This window comes from Ictidomys tridecemlineatus, chromosome 4, assembly GCF_052094955.1.
Source record: "Ictidomys tridecemlineatus isolate mIctTri1 chromosome 4, mIctTri1.hap1, whole genome shotgun sequence".
Lineage (NCBI taxonomy): Eukaryota > Metazoa > Chordata > Mammalia > Rodentia > Sciuridae > Ictidomys > Ictidomys tridecemlineatus.
Window position 1 is genome coordinate 125,304,478 of NC_135480.1, and position 20,068 is coordinate 125,324,545.

A 20,068-nucleotide genomic window follows, 5' to 3' on the forward strand; every position below is an offset into this window, starting at 1 on the left:
GATCGAACCCGGGCCGCACGCATGCTAGGCGAGCACGCTACCGCTTGAGCCACATCCCCAGCCCTCCTCTGTATTCTTTTAATTTTTCATTTCTTTTCTTTCTTTTTTCAGGGACTTGTTATGTTACCCAGGATAACCTGAATTGAATTCCTTGGTGCTCAAGTGATCCTTATGTCACAGGACTATAGGTACATGCCACCAACCCTGATTCAGAATACCCTTTTCACTTCCCTTATCAGTTATTTCCTAGAATCCTAAAAATCAATTCTGTAGCAGCCTTGTCTCTCAACACCTCAACACAATCACTTCATAGAGTCTCTAACCACAGTCTGTGTTCTCAGGAGTGTTGACCATTAGTCTACTCAGATGCTTACGCTTTCATCTTTTCTCATTTTCTGGGTGCTCTGGCGAATGTCTACAGTCCCTTCCTCATCAAAGTCCTTCCTGAACACCTCACTTTCTGTAACAGCACCTGCTCCTTGAGGTCAGGAAAGACTCTTTCACAGTGGTGATGACTGGCACAGAGTGAGTGCTACATAAAGTCTAGTGGGTGCTACATAAAGTCTTGGGTTCCAACCTGCAGAAGGGATTTGGCTTCAGAATCTCACAAATATTTCCCTCTCTCTGTTTCTGCATTTACATAAAACCAGAGGAATTTTACTCTGATGTAACACCTACCAATTTAAATCAAAAAGTTAGAAATTTTGTCAAATATTAAGGAAGACCAGAGGAGACATCATGACACCTGGTTCAATCCAGATGGACTTGGGCACAGATTACTAGAGGCTCTGTGGACTAAGACCCTGGCTAAGCATCCCATTCCCTTCTCAAGGATGATAGATACTATCACTAAATACTTCCATCACCATCCCTCCTTTCTATTTTCTTGAAGGGGAACATGAGACATTTGAAAACCAGAGTTGATGGAACTCTGTGCTCTCTATTAACACAATATTGTAAGAAGTTTATTTCTATTTTTTTCTTTTTAATAGTTTATATATCATGTATCTTTGTCTATATGACACCTTAGGCCCACACTTCTGATCCTTTTACCTGTCTTTTATCTTCCAAGACCATGTTACCATTCTTAAAGACCAGTTTCAAACCTGGGAATTTATCCCTTATCCCTTGAGGACCCAGAGATTAAATGGTATGGGCAATCCCCTGGGGTCCTATCCTTCCTCAAGTGCAACATAATCATATAAATCTCCAAGGAATCATGCTCAGCATTTCTGAAATGACAAATTTCATCACCAGCAGTTCTGAAAGATGCTGACTCTGAGACATTTGTTCCATAATTCAACTGGATTGCAATAATCTTGGGTGACATGAATATCATCTCTCAGGCCCTTTCCTAGCAGTGAAATCATATATATGTCAGCTCACTTTTCAAAACAGTTATTTTTTTATCAAGCGATTATTTTTGTCCTTTTAGATCATTTCTCAAATTTTGTTCCAATCAAGGACTGGGTAAGACACAATCACTGGCATAAGATCTGCATATGTGTTACTGGAAAATCCATCAGGCTACTTATCTTAGTGTATCATTGGCACATTCAGTTATATATTTAGGCCCTAATCACAGGTTTTGACTACAGACACACACAAAAAAGAAAATCAGAAAAATCAGTGTAATAAAAACAGAAAGATGGTCAACCTTTGCAAAAAAAAATAAAATTTATTAATCAAATAAATTGATAAATTATTTAGATGACTCAATAATACAAATCTATCTATGGCAGTAGAGTAGTGATAAAATTTTATCAATATAAAGTGTCACAGAATTCATAGCAATACTGAGTTTTTAATGACTCAAATTTTGGATCCAAGATAATAGTGGCTGATCGGTTTGAAATGGAAATCCCTCTTGTATACATGTTGCCACAAGTATACGCATTTATTATCACTGCCCATGACTTCACACCAGGGGGTAGCTGGCATCTGAGGCAATTCCACAGTGGTTGTTCTTGTTTCTGGCAATCTTCATATAACCATTCATGCCCCATCTTTCACCCCAGCTGAAAGAAGAGCAAGTTTTCCATCTTAGAGAATAAAGCTCATTGGATTTGTTAACAGTGACACTAGATTTAAGCACTGTGCCAGAGGCCACAGACTTCACAGAAGGAATCAGGAGAGACAAATGTTCTTGTTCACACAGTATAAACTTTTGAGTCTAAATCTACACATAACCTCTATTCTTGACTCCAAAATAATTGCAATACTGATGACACAAGACTGAGAAATCAAGAGTAAAATATTTTTTTCCAGTAAGATGTATTATAGATATATAAAAAATTCAGAATTTAGAAATACAGTGTTACATACCATGTTAATAATACCTCAATACCCCCAGGAAGCTTGTGATCACATCTTAATGTTATAATCACACATTAGTAGTTCTATGTCCAACCGGATTAAATAAAGATTTCTGGGACCTGTATCCAAATACTGAGTGGAAACCAGAATACCCTTTTGAATTTCAAATATAAATATGTTTGCATATTTATATCTCACTGGCAACTTATACCTGTTCTTGATCAGCCAGTATTTTTTGTTGTCCGATTCTGCTCCTTCAAAGCCATAGCCAACCACCAGAACAGCATGAGACAGCGAAGTGTTGCTGCAGTGTGGATTATAATAAATTCCTGGAGAATAAAATCAATGCTGGGGTAAGAGACTCCAGCAATCTGACACAGACCCACCCTGTCACCCATCTCAATCCTCTGAAATGACAAATTCCAGATCAGACTTAAAAATAGGATCTATTGTTTTTAAGTCTAAGAATCTCATATAAAACTGACAAAAATACAAATTGGCTTCTATCCCTTAGTAAAAGGTATATCTAGAGACATGAAAAGTCACTCTTGAAAATAATTCTGCTGCTAGGATGTCAATCTTAGGGAATAGCATAGAATGCAAAAACACTTGAATTGAGATACTCTTTTCAGATTTAATAACAGAAATAAAAATATTGGAAAATTTTTTATTACCCAATAATTAGAAAAATCAATTTAAGTAAACTAAACATTTAATGACATAGCTATTTAAAAATGTTATGAGGCACTAATATTCATGGGGATATACTTCAAGTAATGTCAAAGGGGAACATCAGACACAAATTTGTCACGTATAGAATGAACATGAATATGTAAAATTCATGCACCAAAAATTTTACATTAACTTTTGCATGCCAAAGGGTCAATCATATTTGTGTGTCATGGTGCTTTTATAATTTTTATGCATCAATTTCTATAAAAAATACTTACCTTCTTTATAAAACTTGAAGGAATCATGCTCAGCATCAATAGCAACTGAAATAGGCCCCACAGTTGCCACAGCCTTCATAAGGGCCTCCTCATCCTCTGGGATGTCAATAAAGCCTTTGTCATTAGCAACGGAGTTCTGAGGATTGTACCTGCAGGGCCGGTTCTTTTAATGATAACAGGGAAGAGAGTTGATTATTGCCATCACCTCCTGGGGAACATGAGTTAGAACCACAACCCTTAACAGTATGCAGCAGGATTTCTAAGTCAACACTTATAAATCATCTGAAGAAGTAAAATCCTATCAATTGATGTAAAACTGAAAATTAGCTCATATATTTTTAATGGGACCCCCTAGGTCTACCTGTTCATAAAAAGTTTTTCACATTAGAATTCTATTCACATGTTCCATGTTACATGCAAGTAAGATATGTTAACCATCTCATCAGAGAATTATGCAAAGGCTAACAATGTATTGTGATAACACTAAGAGTTTGCAGAGATTGATTCTAACATATGGCAAGTAAATTCTGAAAAGGCATCTTATCTCTGAAAGTGTTTCATTTTCCAAAACCCAAGCAGAAATGACAACACAAGATGATCCATTTACTTGTGCTTCATATGGATAGGATGCCTCTGAGTCCAGGCCTCCATTGTCCTTAATATACTGGAAGGCATGATCCATTCGGCCACCATAACATCCATAATTGCCTTGAGGCAGAGAACAGTCGATAAGGTTCTGCACGCTCAATGGGACCAGTTTTTTAGTTTTCTGGAACATCTGTCCTTCAAGGGCACCAGTTGCACTAAAAGCCCAACATGAATTACAATTACCCTGAAAGTAGAATACAAAAAGCAAATAGCAAGACTTTGACAACAGCTTATCTATTTGAATATTCTCTTCTTAAGGAAAAAAAAATGTTAACTGTATGTCCCTCCAAAATCTACCAAAGTAAAGATGTCAATTACTCTTTGTTTTCCAGTAGGAAGAAGGTCTGAATTAAACAGTATCATACCTGATGTTTCACAGCAGTCACATAGCCTTTCTTTCTCCAATCCACAGATTTGGGTATATCACCAAGGAGAGGTTTCTGAAACACTTTCCCTTTCTTGTGTTTCTGGTTTTGAAAGCCATTCACCATATTACTGAATTCTGCTCTGGTCTTCAAGGAAAAGTAAATAAAATGTTGGAAAGGAAGATATGTTCTTTAAAGAACTGAGTAGAGGAAGCACAGAGTTAACCAATCCCCGCTCCACTCACCATGTCACCAAAGACATTCATTGCCATGATGAAGCTGTGTTTCCCTTGGTTATATTCTCCATTGTGCAGTTCAATCATTTTCATATTCTTCTCCCACTCTGCTTTCCTTTTTCCTTCTTCATTCTAGAAGTACATATCATTAATGCTCTTTCTTTATACTTACAACCCAATCTATGCTCACCCAGTGGATTTGTTGCCAGATATGAAAAGAAACCATGACCAAGCATGACTCTACATTTCTGGAAGTATTTCTCCAAGCTCAGACACAATAAGGGAGTGTTTTCTCTCACTGGGCTCACAATAAGTACCATTAGGTGAATGCCTCATAAGAGGTATTTTCTAGAAGCTACTGTGGCTATACTCCTACAACAACAGACACCATTCTCTCCCAGGTCCCTCTGGACAGTTTTAGTGCTACCAACCATGTCATATGTTTTCCTGTGCTTTGCCTTCCACTCTTGCCACTGTGCTTCTAAACTCTGATCAAGTTTTGGAGCAGGTGAAGCCATTCCAAAACAAAGGATGGCCAGGAAGAGAAAGGGATTCATGTTTCAACAACCTAGAAAGGGAAAAGAAATGAGGGTCTGATTATATTTATCCTTCTAAAAAGTCATCTTACTTTCACCTAAAAAATAAAGGCTGCCATGGTAGAATAAAAATATTTCAATTATTCTCCCCAAAATTTATCCAAAGACTGTGAAAGAAGCTCACAGTATTGTTTGTCAATTAACTTTTGTCACTGTGACAAATACCTGAGTAAATTTCACTAAGGAGAAAAAATTTATTTGGGCTTACATTGAAACCCTATTGCTCTGAGCCTGAGTTGAGGCATAACATCATAGCAGAAGGGCATGGTGAAGGAAAACTGTTCAGCTCTTGGTAGCCATGGAGAGAGGAGGGTGTGGGAAGAGACAAGTTAAACACTTCTAGAGCATGCGCCTAGTGACCCACTTCCTCCAACAAAGTCCTATCTCTCCTTCAGTTTTTACAACCTCCCCTTAGTTCATTCAGCCATGGTGGGTTAATCCTTTGATAAAGTCAGAACCCTCATGATCTAATCACCTCTTAAAAACCCCACCTAGGAGCACTGCTGTACTGGGGACCAAGCCCTTAACACATGAATCTTTGGGAGACACTTCATATCCAAACCATGACAGTTTTGGTTGGATTAAAGCAACCAAGCCAGATCCCATCAAACTACCAAAATTAAAATCAGCATTCCCAGAGCTTGAGGAATTGTGTCAGTGTATGAAATGGTAATTAAGCATATAAGGGTGTGAAGATTGCTATTCAGTCAAAAGTTTAAGTCAACAACTAGAAAGCCATTGGTCCAGGTCTTGTATCAATTAATGAGATCACCTGGGAAAAACTGTATTAATGAGGCAGCTGAGGCCAAGTAGAGGTAAAGCTCCCCAAAATTTTCCAGGCTATCTCACATTTTATTTTTGACTAATATAGAGAGGAGACGATACACATCTTGGAACCTCCCCTTCCTGAATGAAAGCTTTATGTAATGCCCTTCCTCGGGAAACTGAGAAGGACAGCACCCAACACTCCAGCAGTTCCACACTTGAGAGTGTGCCTTCCACACCCATAATCACTACCCAACTAAGGACTGGAAAAGTGGCCAAGTAACCACAAGCCAGAACTACAGGTGAATACCTGGGCAGGGGCGGGTAAGTCCTAGGGCTGTGGGGTATGGTATCGGGTCAGGCCTCCCAGGCTCACTTCTATAATTCCTGGCCAAGGGCTGTCATGTGCTTCAGCCCTTGCACGTGCTCACTGAGGCCAGAGTATATTACATCACTGCAGGCTGTGACAAGATGGAACTGCACTGTCCTACCTGACCAGACCTGCATTACTTGCACTACTTGGGGCTCCCTGAGTGGTCTCAGTGCCTCCTTGCATTCTGCAAACACCTTATTCTGCTTCCCCACCTCAAGCCTGACTGTGCAGATGCTCTTGTTCCTGGGGGTTGCACTTGTCTTCTAGACCTTGTCCTTACAGAGTTCCCCTCTTCTAAGTCCTTGTTCCTGCCATACCTCAGTGAGGCTAGTGGCACTCACCTGGTGTGGCCAAACCTTCTGCAGGTGCTCTCTGAAGACTTCTTGGATCCTCAAAGGTCACCAAGCTTCAAGCATCTGGTTTTGCAACACCTGGACTCAAGCTTTAAAGCCATCAGTCTGCTAGAGGCCGCCCCCACCTCCACTATCTCCCACACTGCAATTGGCTGCCCCAGCTTCTGGGAGGACCTTGTGTGAACTCTATCTCCCATGGAAGTGATGAAAATCTGTTCAACCTGTAACAGATAGTGGATTTCTTATCAGAGGAGTAGTTCTTAATGAGGGCAAGTTTGGCCATCTTTTTGCCTCTGGTGACTGCCCTTTTTGCCCTCCCATCATGTGATACTCTCTACCATGTTATGAGTCAGCAGGAAGGCCATTTCCACATGTGATAGATTGATATTAGACTTTTCAGCCTCTATAACTGTGGTCTCTGGTTTTAAGGTGCTGTTACAGCAGTACAAAACAGACCATGATACCTTCTCTAGGTACTTCATATGAGTGGAATCACACACAATAGTTGTGCTTTGTCTAGACATTTTATTTAGTTTCATTCCTCATATAGCATGTGTCATAATTTCCTTCCTTTTTAAGTTTAGATAATATTTCATTGTATTGTAGATTTTGTAGTACTGACTTTTTATTTTTCTAATTGCTATGTAGAACATTTTTGCATGCTTATTTGCCACTGGTATATATTCTTTGGAAGAATATCTAGTCAAGTCCTTGCCCATTATTTAATTGGTATTTATTGTTGTTGTTTTAGGAAGAATATCTAGTCAAATCCTTACCCATTTTTTAATTGGCATTTATTGTTGTTGTTTTGGTAGTTCTTTACATTTTCTTATACTAATTTCTCAATAGATATATGATTTGTAGACATTTTCTCCCATTCTGTGGACTGTGTTTTCATTATGTTTATAGAGCTGTTTTATGATGAAAAGTTTTTACTTTTGACAAAATCCTATTAATTCATTTTCTTTTACTGCCTGTTTTTCCATGTTATTTTGAAAATTCTTACCAAATCCCATGTCACAAAAGGTTTTCTCCTGTTGCCTTCTAAGTATTTTTATAGTTTCAGCACTTATATTCAGGTATTTTATCTACTTAAGCTAATTTTTGGATACAATGTAAGGGAGAGGTCCAACTTCTTTCTTTTGCATATGGATTTCCAGTTTAACTACAACCATTTGTTGAAAATGTTCTTTCCCTCTTGAATAATCTTGGCATTCACATGAATTTTTAAAATATTTTTAGATGTTGATGAACCTTTATTTTATTCATTTATTTATATGCAGTCATGAGAATTGAATCCAGTGCCTCACATACACTAAGCAAGTGTTCTACCACTGAGCCACAACCCCAGCCTTCCACATAAAATTTTTAAAAGCAATTTATTAAAAATTTTATTTTAAGGCCTTTAAGGAATAGAATAAATATACCAATGAATTTGACACAATAAATGAGTCAGTGGTACCAACTAGTTTGGGGGAGGTATTGGAGATTGAACCCAGGGGCTCTTAAACACTGACCCACATCCCCACTTCTTTCTGTTTTGAGACAGAGTCTCACTAAGTTACTTAGGGACATTCTAGGTTACTGAGACTGACTTTGAACTTGTGATTCTCCTGTCTCAGCCTCCCAAGATGCTGGGATTACAGGCATGTGACACTGTGCCCATCCCAACTAATTTTGATGAATAGGTTTTACAGTCACATTTAGGACACAACACCATAAGATGCATAGAGTGGAAATATCTACAACTGCACTAGGACCTGCCCTTAGAATCTGTCAGAGGCTATGGGTCAGGTTCTTCTGTGAACAACAGCTTCCTTTTTTGTATCTTGGGGTGTGATATAAATGCCTGGAAAAAAACATGCATTTTTAATACCAAATATGGCTGAATCTACAATTAATCAAAAAATATTTAACTACAAGATAAATAGGGGAGAAGTCTATTTAAACAACAACAACAAAATGATATAATTATTTCAAGTCATTGAAGTGCCTATTTTTAAAAAAATCTCTAAAATAATTCATAAAAGAAAGGTGCTATTGCTAACCATTTGCTTCTTCTTTCTACTTCTCTAAACTTGTCATAACAAAAAAACTTCAATGACTTCTAATTACTGAAATAGTCACATTTTGGACCAAGCTTTAGTTGGACTTTAATAAAATGCAATTGGCAGAACTTCCTGAGTCTTATTTAAAATGCAGTACTATGAAACATGTTCTCTTGTGTATCTGTATAGATTTCTTTTTCTCATAAAACCAGATATAGTTCTTTACATAGAATCACCAAATTTTAAGCTGCTGGGAAACCAAAATTAGAGTGGTAGTATGCAGGACACTGACATCACCTCTCCCCACCGTATCAACATCTCCAATTTGTTTAAATTGCCTAAATTACTTTTAAAAGGCACTATCCAGCAGACTGCTACTGAAAAAAATAGTTCATTTTTTTATATACTGTATAGAAAACAGTTTGCTGATGAACACATGTTTATATAAAACCATTTGTGAAATAAATCTCTGGGGTCTTTGTTTTCCTGAAGAGTTAAACCATCAGCCACTTCATTGAGAAGGTAAATGAATCAATCACCAAAATTTTATGAGCATAAAAGCTTTCACTTTATGCTCATTGTCCTTTGCATGGTACACTTGCACTCTGCTTAGAACTCACCTACATGTCCCTTCTATAATGGCTTCTCTAAGGCTCAGCCTTTCCACTAGAAATCTGAGATTAACCACAGTAATCTTGCTTTGACAGAAAACTGGCAAAGAATGTGATAGATATGTTTCAGTGAAATAATGTTCAAGACTTCTGATGCAGGACGTAACAGGGAGCTGACCTTGGAGAGCTCATCTCCTTATCCTCATCCCCAGATCTATAGTCTGTAACTCTCTGGAGGCCAGAGATTCTCTTCCATAGATATGACTGTGCCTCTGCCATCACCTGATTCTTCCTCCTACAGTAGAAAAACACCATCCCAGGAGATGGGACCCCATGCATAGAAAAATGCACTTAAAGAATCAATTCTTGCTTCCTCATGTTAGAACAAATGTACTCCATATTTAACTGTCAAGTGTTATTTTGACAACCTCATAATGACCTTGTGAGGACAAGCTTCCTTACTCAAGAGTGTGGATTAATTCTCCAGAGTAGAAGCTGAGTTTCTCAGTGGATGGACCATTTGGCTTTGAAAATAATGCTTGGGATCACAGCTAGAGGTCCAGTTGGAGGATAATTTCACCAAGATATGGAGGCAGCAACCATGGAGAAGAGGAGGGTGAAGTGGAGACAAGACCCAAGAAAACAAACTTCAACCATAGAGTGGAGTCAGTGATTTAGCAGAATGTTCAAAGTATATTTTGAGATTTCTTTTTTTTTTTTTTTGAGGGCTTGGAGGAATTGTTAAGTCTTGATTATCTGCTCCTGTTTCCTTTCTGTGTTTTGTTTTGTTTTGTTTTTTAAGATTGTTTTCTGTGTGTTTTTAGAATTGTTGAATAAATGAATCTCATTATTTTAATACCTGAGATTGTCCCTGTAGCATTTTCACTGATTTAAGCTTCAAAGTCTGACAGTGAATTGATTCATGGGGAATACAAAGGGTTTTTGTCTACTAGAAATGATCAAGGAGGACAGGCTCATGAGGCATAGGGAAAATTACCTTCCTGGATGCTGATGGGACAGGAAGATGAGGAGCCCCAGTCAGGTGCAGGCAGCACATATTCTTCATGGTCAAAAAGATTCCCTGCTTGACCAAACTTGGATCAGGTTCTGAAACTTCTGTAAACCATACATGTACACTTTTTAAAATAAAATCTAATTTTAGTAAAGAATAATGCTAAGTTTATCAAGAACACCAATGTTTGATATCTGATCATTCTCTATATCTTAGTTTTCTCTTTATCTTTCTTCTCCCAGATGCCGTCTGATCTCCCTGTACTGTGTTCATCAAGGATCCTGTTAGATCCATTCAGGTGGATCCCCCTTATCCTTGATGTTTCTTGTTAATTATCTGTCCATTGGCCCTAATCCTGCTCCTTGGCCATCAATTTCCATTTCATATTTGAATTTTAACCCAATATGTCTCCTTCACATAATACCCATTGCTGTGGTTTCTATACCTATCTTAAAGACCCTGAATAAAGTCTTCATAACTGTGCTTAAACAAGTGTCATATAATAATTTTTCTTTTACAGTGGCTCCCCTGTCTTCCTCCTACCAGCATAACACAAAGTGAGTCAGCACATATATCCTATACAGACAATGGCCTCAGGAATCACATTCCACTTCTCTTGATGCCCTCTGGCTCCAGAGTTGAGTGTGCTAAACAAATGATAAGGAACAAGCCCCAAAGCTCAGCTTCCTTTTCTAAGCCCTGCTGGCCTGACTTGCAATGAAGTTATTTCTTTTCTTTAGAAAAGACCCTTTACTTGTCACTTATGATTCTGCATTCCCCACCACTGTGATGACCCTCACTTATAAAATGGGGTATAAAGGAGTAGTGTGGAGAGCAGGCTGTGCTCTATACTCCATGAAGTATAGAAAAAGAGTTTTCAGGGTATTCCTAACCTGGAGTTACTCCATTTTATAAAGCAATAGTTTGCCATAAGCTATTTTATTTTGAGTATAAGTGCAAAAGTAGAATGTCTCTAAACCTTGTTTACACAGGCAAACAACCACCATCTTCCTGGTACCATAAGGTAGAAATTGATCAATAACTCATACATGCCAACATATAAAATTAAATTGGATTTTCTGGACATGTGGCCATCCCAAATCATATCATGAACACCAGACACAGGCATTTATCAACCTCACCAGACATAATGCCCTTACCTAAGACCCATAAAGGAAGAGCCCCACCGATATCAGGCATGATAGCACTGCACCCTGATCTTGTCACCTATTCATTTGATGAAACTGATTTCCTGTTCCATCAGACTTCATTATAGCACAGTTTCTCCTGCCCATGACAATGACACACAGCCCACTCCAAGCTGGTACCTCCAGCTGACACTTCAAGCTGACACTCTAAAACTGATGGAAAGGAAGATAATTGGAGATTTTCCTGGATCTTTATTTCTATTGTATCTTTTTTGATTTTCTTTCTGTGTTGTAGAAGTAGTGAAAATTATCTGGGGCTGGGGATGTGGCTCAAGCGGTAGCGCGCTCACCTGGCATGCGTGCGGCCCGGGTTCGATCCTCAACACCACATACAAACAAAGATGTTATGTCCACCGAGAACTAAAAATAAATATTAAAAATTCTCTCTCTCTCTCTCTCTCTCTCTCTCTCTCTCTCTCTCTCTTTAAAAAAAATAAGAAAATTATCTGTATGTTGTCTCCTTTCTGTTTATTATTTTGATTGAGTGAAGAAAATTCCATAAATAAGAATATTTTTCTAAAAATACTAAACTTTGATAACTAAGGATGTGAAAGTCTCTTCAGTGGAATTTACAAAACATTGAAGAAAAAAATGAAGAAGCCAGAAGATTGAAAGACCTCCCATGTTCTTGGACTGGAGAATCAATATTGTTAAATTGGCCATATCAGGTAAGTGTCAATGCAATCCCCATCAAAACACAGAAAATATACTTAACAGAACCAGAAAAAAAATCCTAAAATTCATATAGAAACATGAAAGATCCTGAAGAGCCAAAGCAGTCTTGAGCAAAAAGAACAATTCTGAAATATCACAATATTTGATTTCAAAACACATTACATTATACTATGCATTGAACATATAGATTGCTTTCAGTGGTACAGTCATTTAGTCTCTTAATCCAAGAACATGGGAGTTCTTTCCATCTTCTAGTGTCTGATTTCTTTCTTCATAACAAAACAGTATGGTATTAGCATAAAAATAATCACACAGATTAATGAGATCAAATAGAGTGCCAAAAATAAACTCATGCATCTACGGCCATCTGATTCTTGACAAATCACCAAAAGCATATGTTAAAGAAAAAAGAGGCTCTTCAACAAGTAGAGCTGGGAAAACTGGATATCTACTAATAGAAAATTAAAACTAGATGCCTATCTCTTCCCCTATACAAAATGAATTCAAAATAGATCAAAAACCTTAATGTAAAATCTGAAATTTTGAAAATAGAGGGGAAAACATAAAGAAACACTCCAAGACATATATATAGACAACAACTCCTGACTAGGACTTTAGTAGCTCAGGAAATAATAGCAAGAATTACAAATTATCAAATTAAAAATCTTCTGCACAGCAAAGGAAATGATCAACAGAGTGAAGAGACAGGCTACAGAGTGGAAAAAAAACTTTATCAACTATTTATCTGACAGATTATTAACATTCAAAACATATAAATAACTCAAATAATTTTAACACTAAAAGAACAAATAATTCAATCAATAAATGAACAAATGAGCTAATTAGACACCACTCAAATGAATAAGTAGAGAAGACAAATAGTTATATGAAAAATGCTCCATGTCTTTGACCATCAGGGGAATGCAAATCAAAACTATATTGAGATTCCATCTCACCTCAGTCAGAATAATTATTATCAAGAAAATAAAAAATAACAAATAAAGGCAATGATGGGTTGGGGGAGGAACATTTATACACTCTTGGTGGGAATGTATATTACTACAGCCATTTTGGAAAACATCATAGAGGTTCCTCAAACAAATGAAAATAGCTCTATTATATGATATAATTAAACAACTCCTGGGTATATACCCAAGGAAATCAAATCATACAATAGAGATACCTGCATACTCTTATTTTATGGTGGCATTACTCATGATAGCCAAGTTATGGAATCATTCTAGATGCTCATCAATGGACTAATAAAGAAAGAAATTGTAATATATACACACACACACACACACACACACACACACACACACACAATGGGGTATTATTATTCACTCATAAAGAAAAATGAAACTGTCATTTGCAAGAAAATGAATGGAATCAAATATCATCATGTTAAATGAAACAAGCTAGACTCAGAAAGACAATTATTATGTGTTTTCTTTCATATGTGGAATCAAGGGGTGGGGACAGATAACATGAAGTAGAAGGGGGCTATTAGGAAAGGCAAAGTGTGCCAAGGGGACAGGAGATAAGATAGGGTAATAGAGAAGGTGGATGTGATCCATCAGTATATTATGAAAATGTCACCAGGTACCTGTTGAGAGCCACAGCCAAGTTGGAATGGCCCCTGGCATTTTGCCAGAAGTAATGGTTGAGAGGTGAGCCATTAAGATGATGATAATTAAGTTAAACTGTGTATAATTGCTTTGACTGGGTGATCCTGGATTGAAACAGGCTGTGTATTCAATTGTATATAGACCCCTGTTGTCCGCCTCAGGCGCCGGCTACTTTGGAGTTCTCCTGGGATTCCTGGGGAGTTCAGGATTCCTGGGGAGTTCGCATTGGTTGGTGAAGTTCCAGTGGAGGGAGTTCCAGTTGGTGTGTGGTGTTCCAGGAAGGGCCGCATGGGTGCATTCAGGGGAGTTCAGAAATAAAGTTTGTTCCTGCTTGAGTGGCTCATGATTTGTGCCCAGCCAGACTGCAGCAGATACCCATTGTTTTTATATAATGTGGGCTACTAAATATAATAAATATTTTTTTAAAAAAATCAATGATTGTACTCAGAATATGTCTAAATGCTAAAGTAAAGATAAAAAAATTCCTAATATTTGCTTCCTGGAAGATTCATGATTGCTCTTACTTGAACTTTCTTTTTAGGTCTAGTTAAGAACAAAAGCACTTTACATGTTTTCTAAAAATTAAATTTTGTATTGAATCTTAAAAGTAAAGGAAAAGACAAAACAAAAGTTGAAAATTAGAAATTTGAATATAAGGCTTTTTTCCCTAAATCAGCAAAAATGTGATACCTTGATGTATATTTTGGGCAATAAGTCTCTATTATTTTAGATCAGGGGTAGAAACTTTGTGCCACCTCTCATGCACCAAAAAGTCCTTTTCAGTCTGCATAGGTTAAATACTTTATAGAATGTGAATTTCTTTACATACTTTACTACTCTCTACAAGTCTCCTTGTGCATGCATTTATACTTCCCTGCAAAGCATTTCAGCTCTCAACCTCTATCTCAGTGGTTACTGATGTCTCTTGTATCTCCTTCTCCTTCAACCTGTAAACACTTGTGAATCAAACAGCCAACAAGGAAGCTAACCTCTCTCCATAGATCCCCCCTCATGAATTTGTTCCCCTTATGACTTTGTCCTAAGAATGTGAGCAGAAGGAGAGGATACTCAGCTCATCCATAATCCAGTAGAGGCAAGTTAAATAAGATACATTTTTTTTTCATTTTAACTATGTCATTTGTCAAAGTGTGAAGAATTGATGATATTTATGGCTGGTGAGAATCGAGAAATGGGCCTTTTGTTTGCCTTGAATTTTATACAATTTTTTGGTCTAGTATTTGGGAAATGTTCATTGTTTTTTAGAATGATGATATTCTTGAACCCAGCAAATCTACTTTCGTGCTACAAAAGTAGTAACATAAGCCTAAATAGTATATGCTTCACATATTTAAAAGTTTTTAAATAATCCTAAATATTTATTAATAGGGAAATATTTAAACACATTACCTATGTAAACATTGAGAGGGGCCCAGTGTATACCATTCTTATTACAAAAAGTAAATTCTAGATCAAGGAGCATAGCATAATCCTATTAAAAATCAAGTATGGGCTGAGGCTTCAGATCAGCAGTAGAGTACTTGCCTAGCATGCATGTGACCCTGGGTTCACTCCACAGTACTGAAAAAAAAAGAGGGACAGAATAAATTAGCTATGTCCATGTATTTTGATAAATAAACATATGTTTTATATAGAGAAAGATTAGGAGAACTTGTAGCCAACTCTTAATAGCTTCATTTGACAATGGAAAGGAGTGACAGTTTTGTTGGAGGAACTCACTTTTTACTTTTACTTTATGTTATTTTTGTTATTCAGTATTTTTTATTTAAACAAATTTTTATAATAGTGAATGAATTTTATCCACAAATACAGGAAGATCCACACAACTAAACACTTTTTTTTATCCTAGTCCTCAGTCTATTCATACATCTATTGTTAGTTTATTACTCATCCTAGAATTTATGCATTCATCTAAGAACAAATTTATAGAAAGATTCTTATTTTTTACTTTTCCATAAAGGCACTACATTATATCCTTATTTGCACCTTATTTTCCTACCTTTCGGCAATATATTCCACACTTTTTTATTATTTGAAAAAAGCATTTTACAATGATATAGACTCCTCATGAATTTCATTCAGTGAGTAATATTGGATGTCAGGTGGGTTGTTGCAACTGCAGAAGGATTATTCAACTGTCACAGAATTGGTGGCACTTAATGTTTGGCAGGTAGGGAGCTAAGCAATAGTTACAACATAAGGCAAAAATAGCTACTTAAGCAACAAATTTTATCTCAATAGATAATGAATTTTTCCTTTGCTTCCTGATTTTGTTCCACTTAGAAACATAATTCAGCACCTCTAGACAGTTACTTATCTCCTTGTCCTGAAATATCTTTGTTAAAATATGCCAGCATTCTTTCCTCAGGTGTGCCCCTAAGCACTTGCTCCACACTTAGAAAACAGTGAACAGGGAAGTTGAGAACGTGCTGGGAGAGTGAAGCCCTTCTGTGACTTTCCAGCAGTGGAACTTGGGAGGGTAGTAGGACCTCTTGGGTTTCAGTTTTATCATTTCAGAATTGGGAATAAAATTATCCTTTCTTTATAGATTGTTGAGAGTGATTAAGCATAAGTTTATCATAAAGCTAATTTAAAATTGCTTTATTGTGGGGTCAAAGATAAAATCCTTCCAGAAGTCTTGATTAATTAAGAAAATATTTATTAAAGAATTTGATGCACATGTAACCCTTACTTCTTTCCTTACTCTCTGAGCCAGGTTATAAAATTAATCATGAAATCATTATGGTTAGTAAGCAGATATGTAGAAAACAAAGATAGAGTTAACATGAGTAAATAATGTTCCCAAATTGATCAAATTAGCTATATGTATGCCAGGAATATACTCATACAACTTCAAATAAATTCAGATAAATCTTCTTGCCTTGTTAGGATTTAGGAGGCCCTGGGTTCACTTCTCATCATTTGAAGGATGTTCAAGTTTTCTTAAAAACTGTTCAAGATTGCAATGAGACAACATTCTATTTCCAACAGAGTAGATAAAATTTAAAACCAAAGGTTGAATGTTTTCACTGATATGTGGAAGTTTAACCCACAATAAGTGGGGCAAGGGGAAGAATACAAGTTCAATCAATGCAACATAGGGGAATGGAGGGAAGAGAAAGAGGATAAGAAAAGGAAAGACAGTAAAATAAATTTGACATAATTTTCCTATGTACATATATGAAAACACCACAGTGAATTCCACCATCATGTGCAACCACAAGAATGGATTTTAATTCAAATAAGACATAAGATTTTAATTAGAATAAGATATAATTGCATAATTATATCAAAATGGATTTTACTGTCATATATAACTAAAAAGAACAAAAAACAAAACAAACAAAAAAAGAAAACCTGTGGCAAAACTAAGCATTGACCAGGTTGCTGAGAACAACTAAAACTCACACACTACTGGTCAAAGTGTTAAATATAAGGCCACCCTGGAGAGACATTTGCCAATTTCTTATAAACTAAATCAGATGTCTACCCAGTGCCTCACAATACTAATCTTAGATATATACCCAATGGTGGAGGTTCATTGCAGTCTTATTCACAACAATTTCAATGAAAATAGATGGAAAGGTGTCCATCCACAGGAGAATGGATGAGCACACTGCAATGTATTCCTATTCAGCAATTTTTAAAAAACCAACTATTTCTATTGACAATAATATTAATGAATCTCAAAAACTTTGTGAAACAAAAGAGTCAGGTAAATTATGATAATTATTAGATTTGAATATAATTATCAGATAATTATATTCAAGAATAGACAAATCCTATAATACACATTATTTAGCTTGATTTGGTCATTTTACAATGTAGATATAATACAGAACATTCCCGTACAAGCCAGGTTTGGTGGTGCATGACTGCAATCCCTACAGCTCAGAAGGCTGAGACAAGAGGATCACAAGTTTGAGGGTAAGCTCAACAACTTAGGAAGGCCCTAAGCAACTTAGTGTATCAAACAAAATAATAATAATAAGAAGAAGTTGGGTAAAGCACACCTGGGTTCAATTCCCAGTACCCACCTCCCCAAAACAAACATGTATGCAATAGATACATAAAATTTTATCTGTAAATTTAAAATAAATAAAAGAAAGTAGAAAAATATCCATCCATTAACAAGCAGAGAAATGCCTATTTGATAAAGGAATTTTATCCAGAATATGTAATGGCTATGTCAAAGAAATATCTGCACCACAATTTCAAAATTGCATTATTATAATAGGCAAAATGTTGACTGATTCTAAATGTCCATCAGTGGATAAATGGACAAAGAAAATGTGGCATATCTACATACTGGAATATGTAACCTTTTTAGGTGTATGTGTGGTACTGGGGATTGAACCCAGGTGCACTCTCCACTGAGCTGTATCCCAGTCTCTTTATTTTCAATTTTAAGACAAGATTTTACTAAGTTGCCAGGCTAGCCTTGTAGTTGCCATTCTCCTGTCTAGGACTCACAAGTCAATGGTATTATAGACATGCACCACTGCACTTAGCTGAATACTGTCTTAATAAAGAAGTAAATCTGGTCATCTGACACAGCATAGATGAACATGGAGAACATTATGCTAAGTGAAATAAGCTGGACCCACAAAGATAAACACTACAAGATCTCAATTATGAGTGGATTCCAAGAAAGTTGAATTTATGGAAGTAGAAAGTAGAATGGTGTAACCAAGCACTGATAGAGGGTGGGGTAGATTCCAGAGATGTTGGTCAAAGAGTACAAAATCTCTGACAGAGAGAATGAGGAAGAAGGAGGTAGAGAATTTGTTTGCAGACCCTTTCTTCAATGAATGGCATATGGAGATCATTTTGTTAAAAGGTCCTTGGAATTAGAGATATGTAACTTTTATCTCTAGAAGAAGCAATCTTTCCAGGAACAATAAAGTACATTTCTGTTGAAGTTGCTCTTAGCAGTTTTGTTTTTGGAGCTGCAGTATCTGCTAGGACTCCTGGTGGTAGTGGGTTTCATTTAGGATACTCAAAAAATTATTTCCTCCAAGAGAAATTATACTTTCCAGAGTCCAAATCATTTCTTGAACACTGGGATATGTACTAGTAACTAAGTGAGAAAATGTCTTTCTGGAAACCACTGACTCACTGGGTACCATGTAGTGGTCAGAGTGTCCTGTAGGTCAGCACAGAATCCACCTGTACTGCACACATTTATTCCCAAGAAGGTGAGAGAGTCTGACCTTCTTGGGAATAAGGTTCTAGGGAACCTTATTCTAAATGTCTGATTCTAAATGTCCATTAGTGGATAAATGGACAAAGAAAATGTGGCATATCTACATACTGGAATAGTAACCTTTTAACAGGTTCTAGGGAAGACAGCCTCCTTGTCAGTGTGTGGAGCATGCCTTTGACCTCTCTAAGTTCCAATTTTCTTATTCTGTAAAGCAAGAATGAGAAGAAATCAAAGCATCAGTGCTGGCATTGGTGAGGTCTCAGCAAATTCACACTAACATGAAAAGGGGTAGTGACTGATACTGCTTTGTGTTGGATGAAGAGCAGGAAATCACCTGGGACCCATGTCTGGTGAACCACTGACTATAATATCCCTCATTGATGCAAAGTTCTGCAAGATGCAGGACAAAGAACACATCTCTCATAGTTTCATTTTTTAGCCCAGAGAGGATTAGAGGATTATTTTGTGAAGGAGTCAGGATAACTGCTATCCTCCATCTAACAAGGATAGAAGCTGAGAGTGGTTGAAATGATTCCAAAACGTGAAAACTTCATTTGGAGTAACAGAGAAATCATTAAGACCAAAAATGAATGCACTTCACAATGTTACCCAGATTTCTTATAGTATACCTAGTTGTCTAAAGAAAGAATAAGTTCATCTGTGTGATTTTTGTCTTTTTTTCATTTATGTTAGATAGAATTTTCTGTGGCACCTATTTTCACTGAATCATAGATCACATTAATCCTTTTATAATAGATCACATAGATCTATGCTTTTTTATTAACATTTTATATGCCTATTTATATAACACAAAAAATTATACATATTTATGATGCACAACATGATGCTTCCAGATACACACACACACACACACACACACACACACACACACACACACACACATACACACACAGATATCTATTTGGAATGGCCAAATCAAGCTATTTAATACATGCATTACCTCATATGCTTATAATTTTGTTGTGATAACACTTAAAATCAATTATCTTAACAAATTTCAAATATATATGATTTTTAATGACTATAATCACCATGATTT

At 36.6% G+C, this 20,068-nt stretch overlaps 1 protein-coding gene across 2 annotated transcripts; it reads right to left on the minus strand.

The window, feature by feature from the left end:
• Positions 1 to 1,718: 1,718 nt before the first annotated feature.
• Ctsl (cathepsin L) lies at positions 1,719 to 13,459 on the minus strand. Of its 2 annotated transcripts, XM_078047380.1 has the most exons (8): positions 10,259 to 13,459; positions 4,947 to 5,083; positions 4,525 to 4,647; positions 4,280 to 4,426; positions 3,874 to 4,098; positions 3,267 to 3,429; positions 2,528 to 2,645; positions 1,719 to 2,018 (listed from the first exon to the last, which is right to left on the minus strand). In XM_078047380.1, exons 2-8 carry the CDS (start codon positions 5,070 to 5,072, stop codon positions 1,919 to 1,921), a joined length of 1,002 nt encoding a protein of 333 aa, XP_077903506.1. In that variant the 5' UTR covers positions 5,073 to 5,083; positions 10,259 to 13,459; the 3' UTR covers positions 1,719 to 1,918. The 2 variants fall into 2 exon arrangements, with proteins under 2 accessions (XP_077903506.1, XP_005337499.2); XM_005337442.4 differs by having other exon boundaries at positions 4,947 to 13,459.
• Positions 13,460 to 20,068: the final 6,609 nt, after the last annotated feature.

What these genes read in the sequence shown, in the direction of transcription:
- Ctsl (XM_078047380.1), bottom strand. Translation starts at nt 5,072, where the DNA reads ATGAATCCCTTTCTCTTCCTGGCCATCCTTTGTTTTGGAATGGCTTCA. An exon ending in TGACTGCTGTGAAACATCAG is followed by an intron (nt 4,099 to 4,279) that starts GTATGATACTGT and finishes TTCTACTTTCAG; the next exon opens with GGTAATTGTAATTCATGTTG. An exon ending in CTTCAAGTTTTATAAAGAAG is followed by an intron (nt 2,646 to 3,266) that starts GTAAGTATTTTT and finishes TTTATTCTCCAG; the next exon opens with GAATTTATTATAATCCACAC.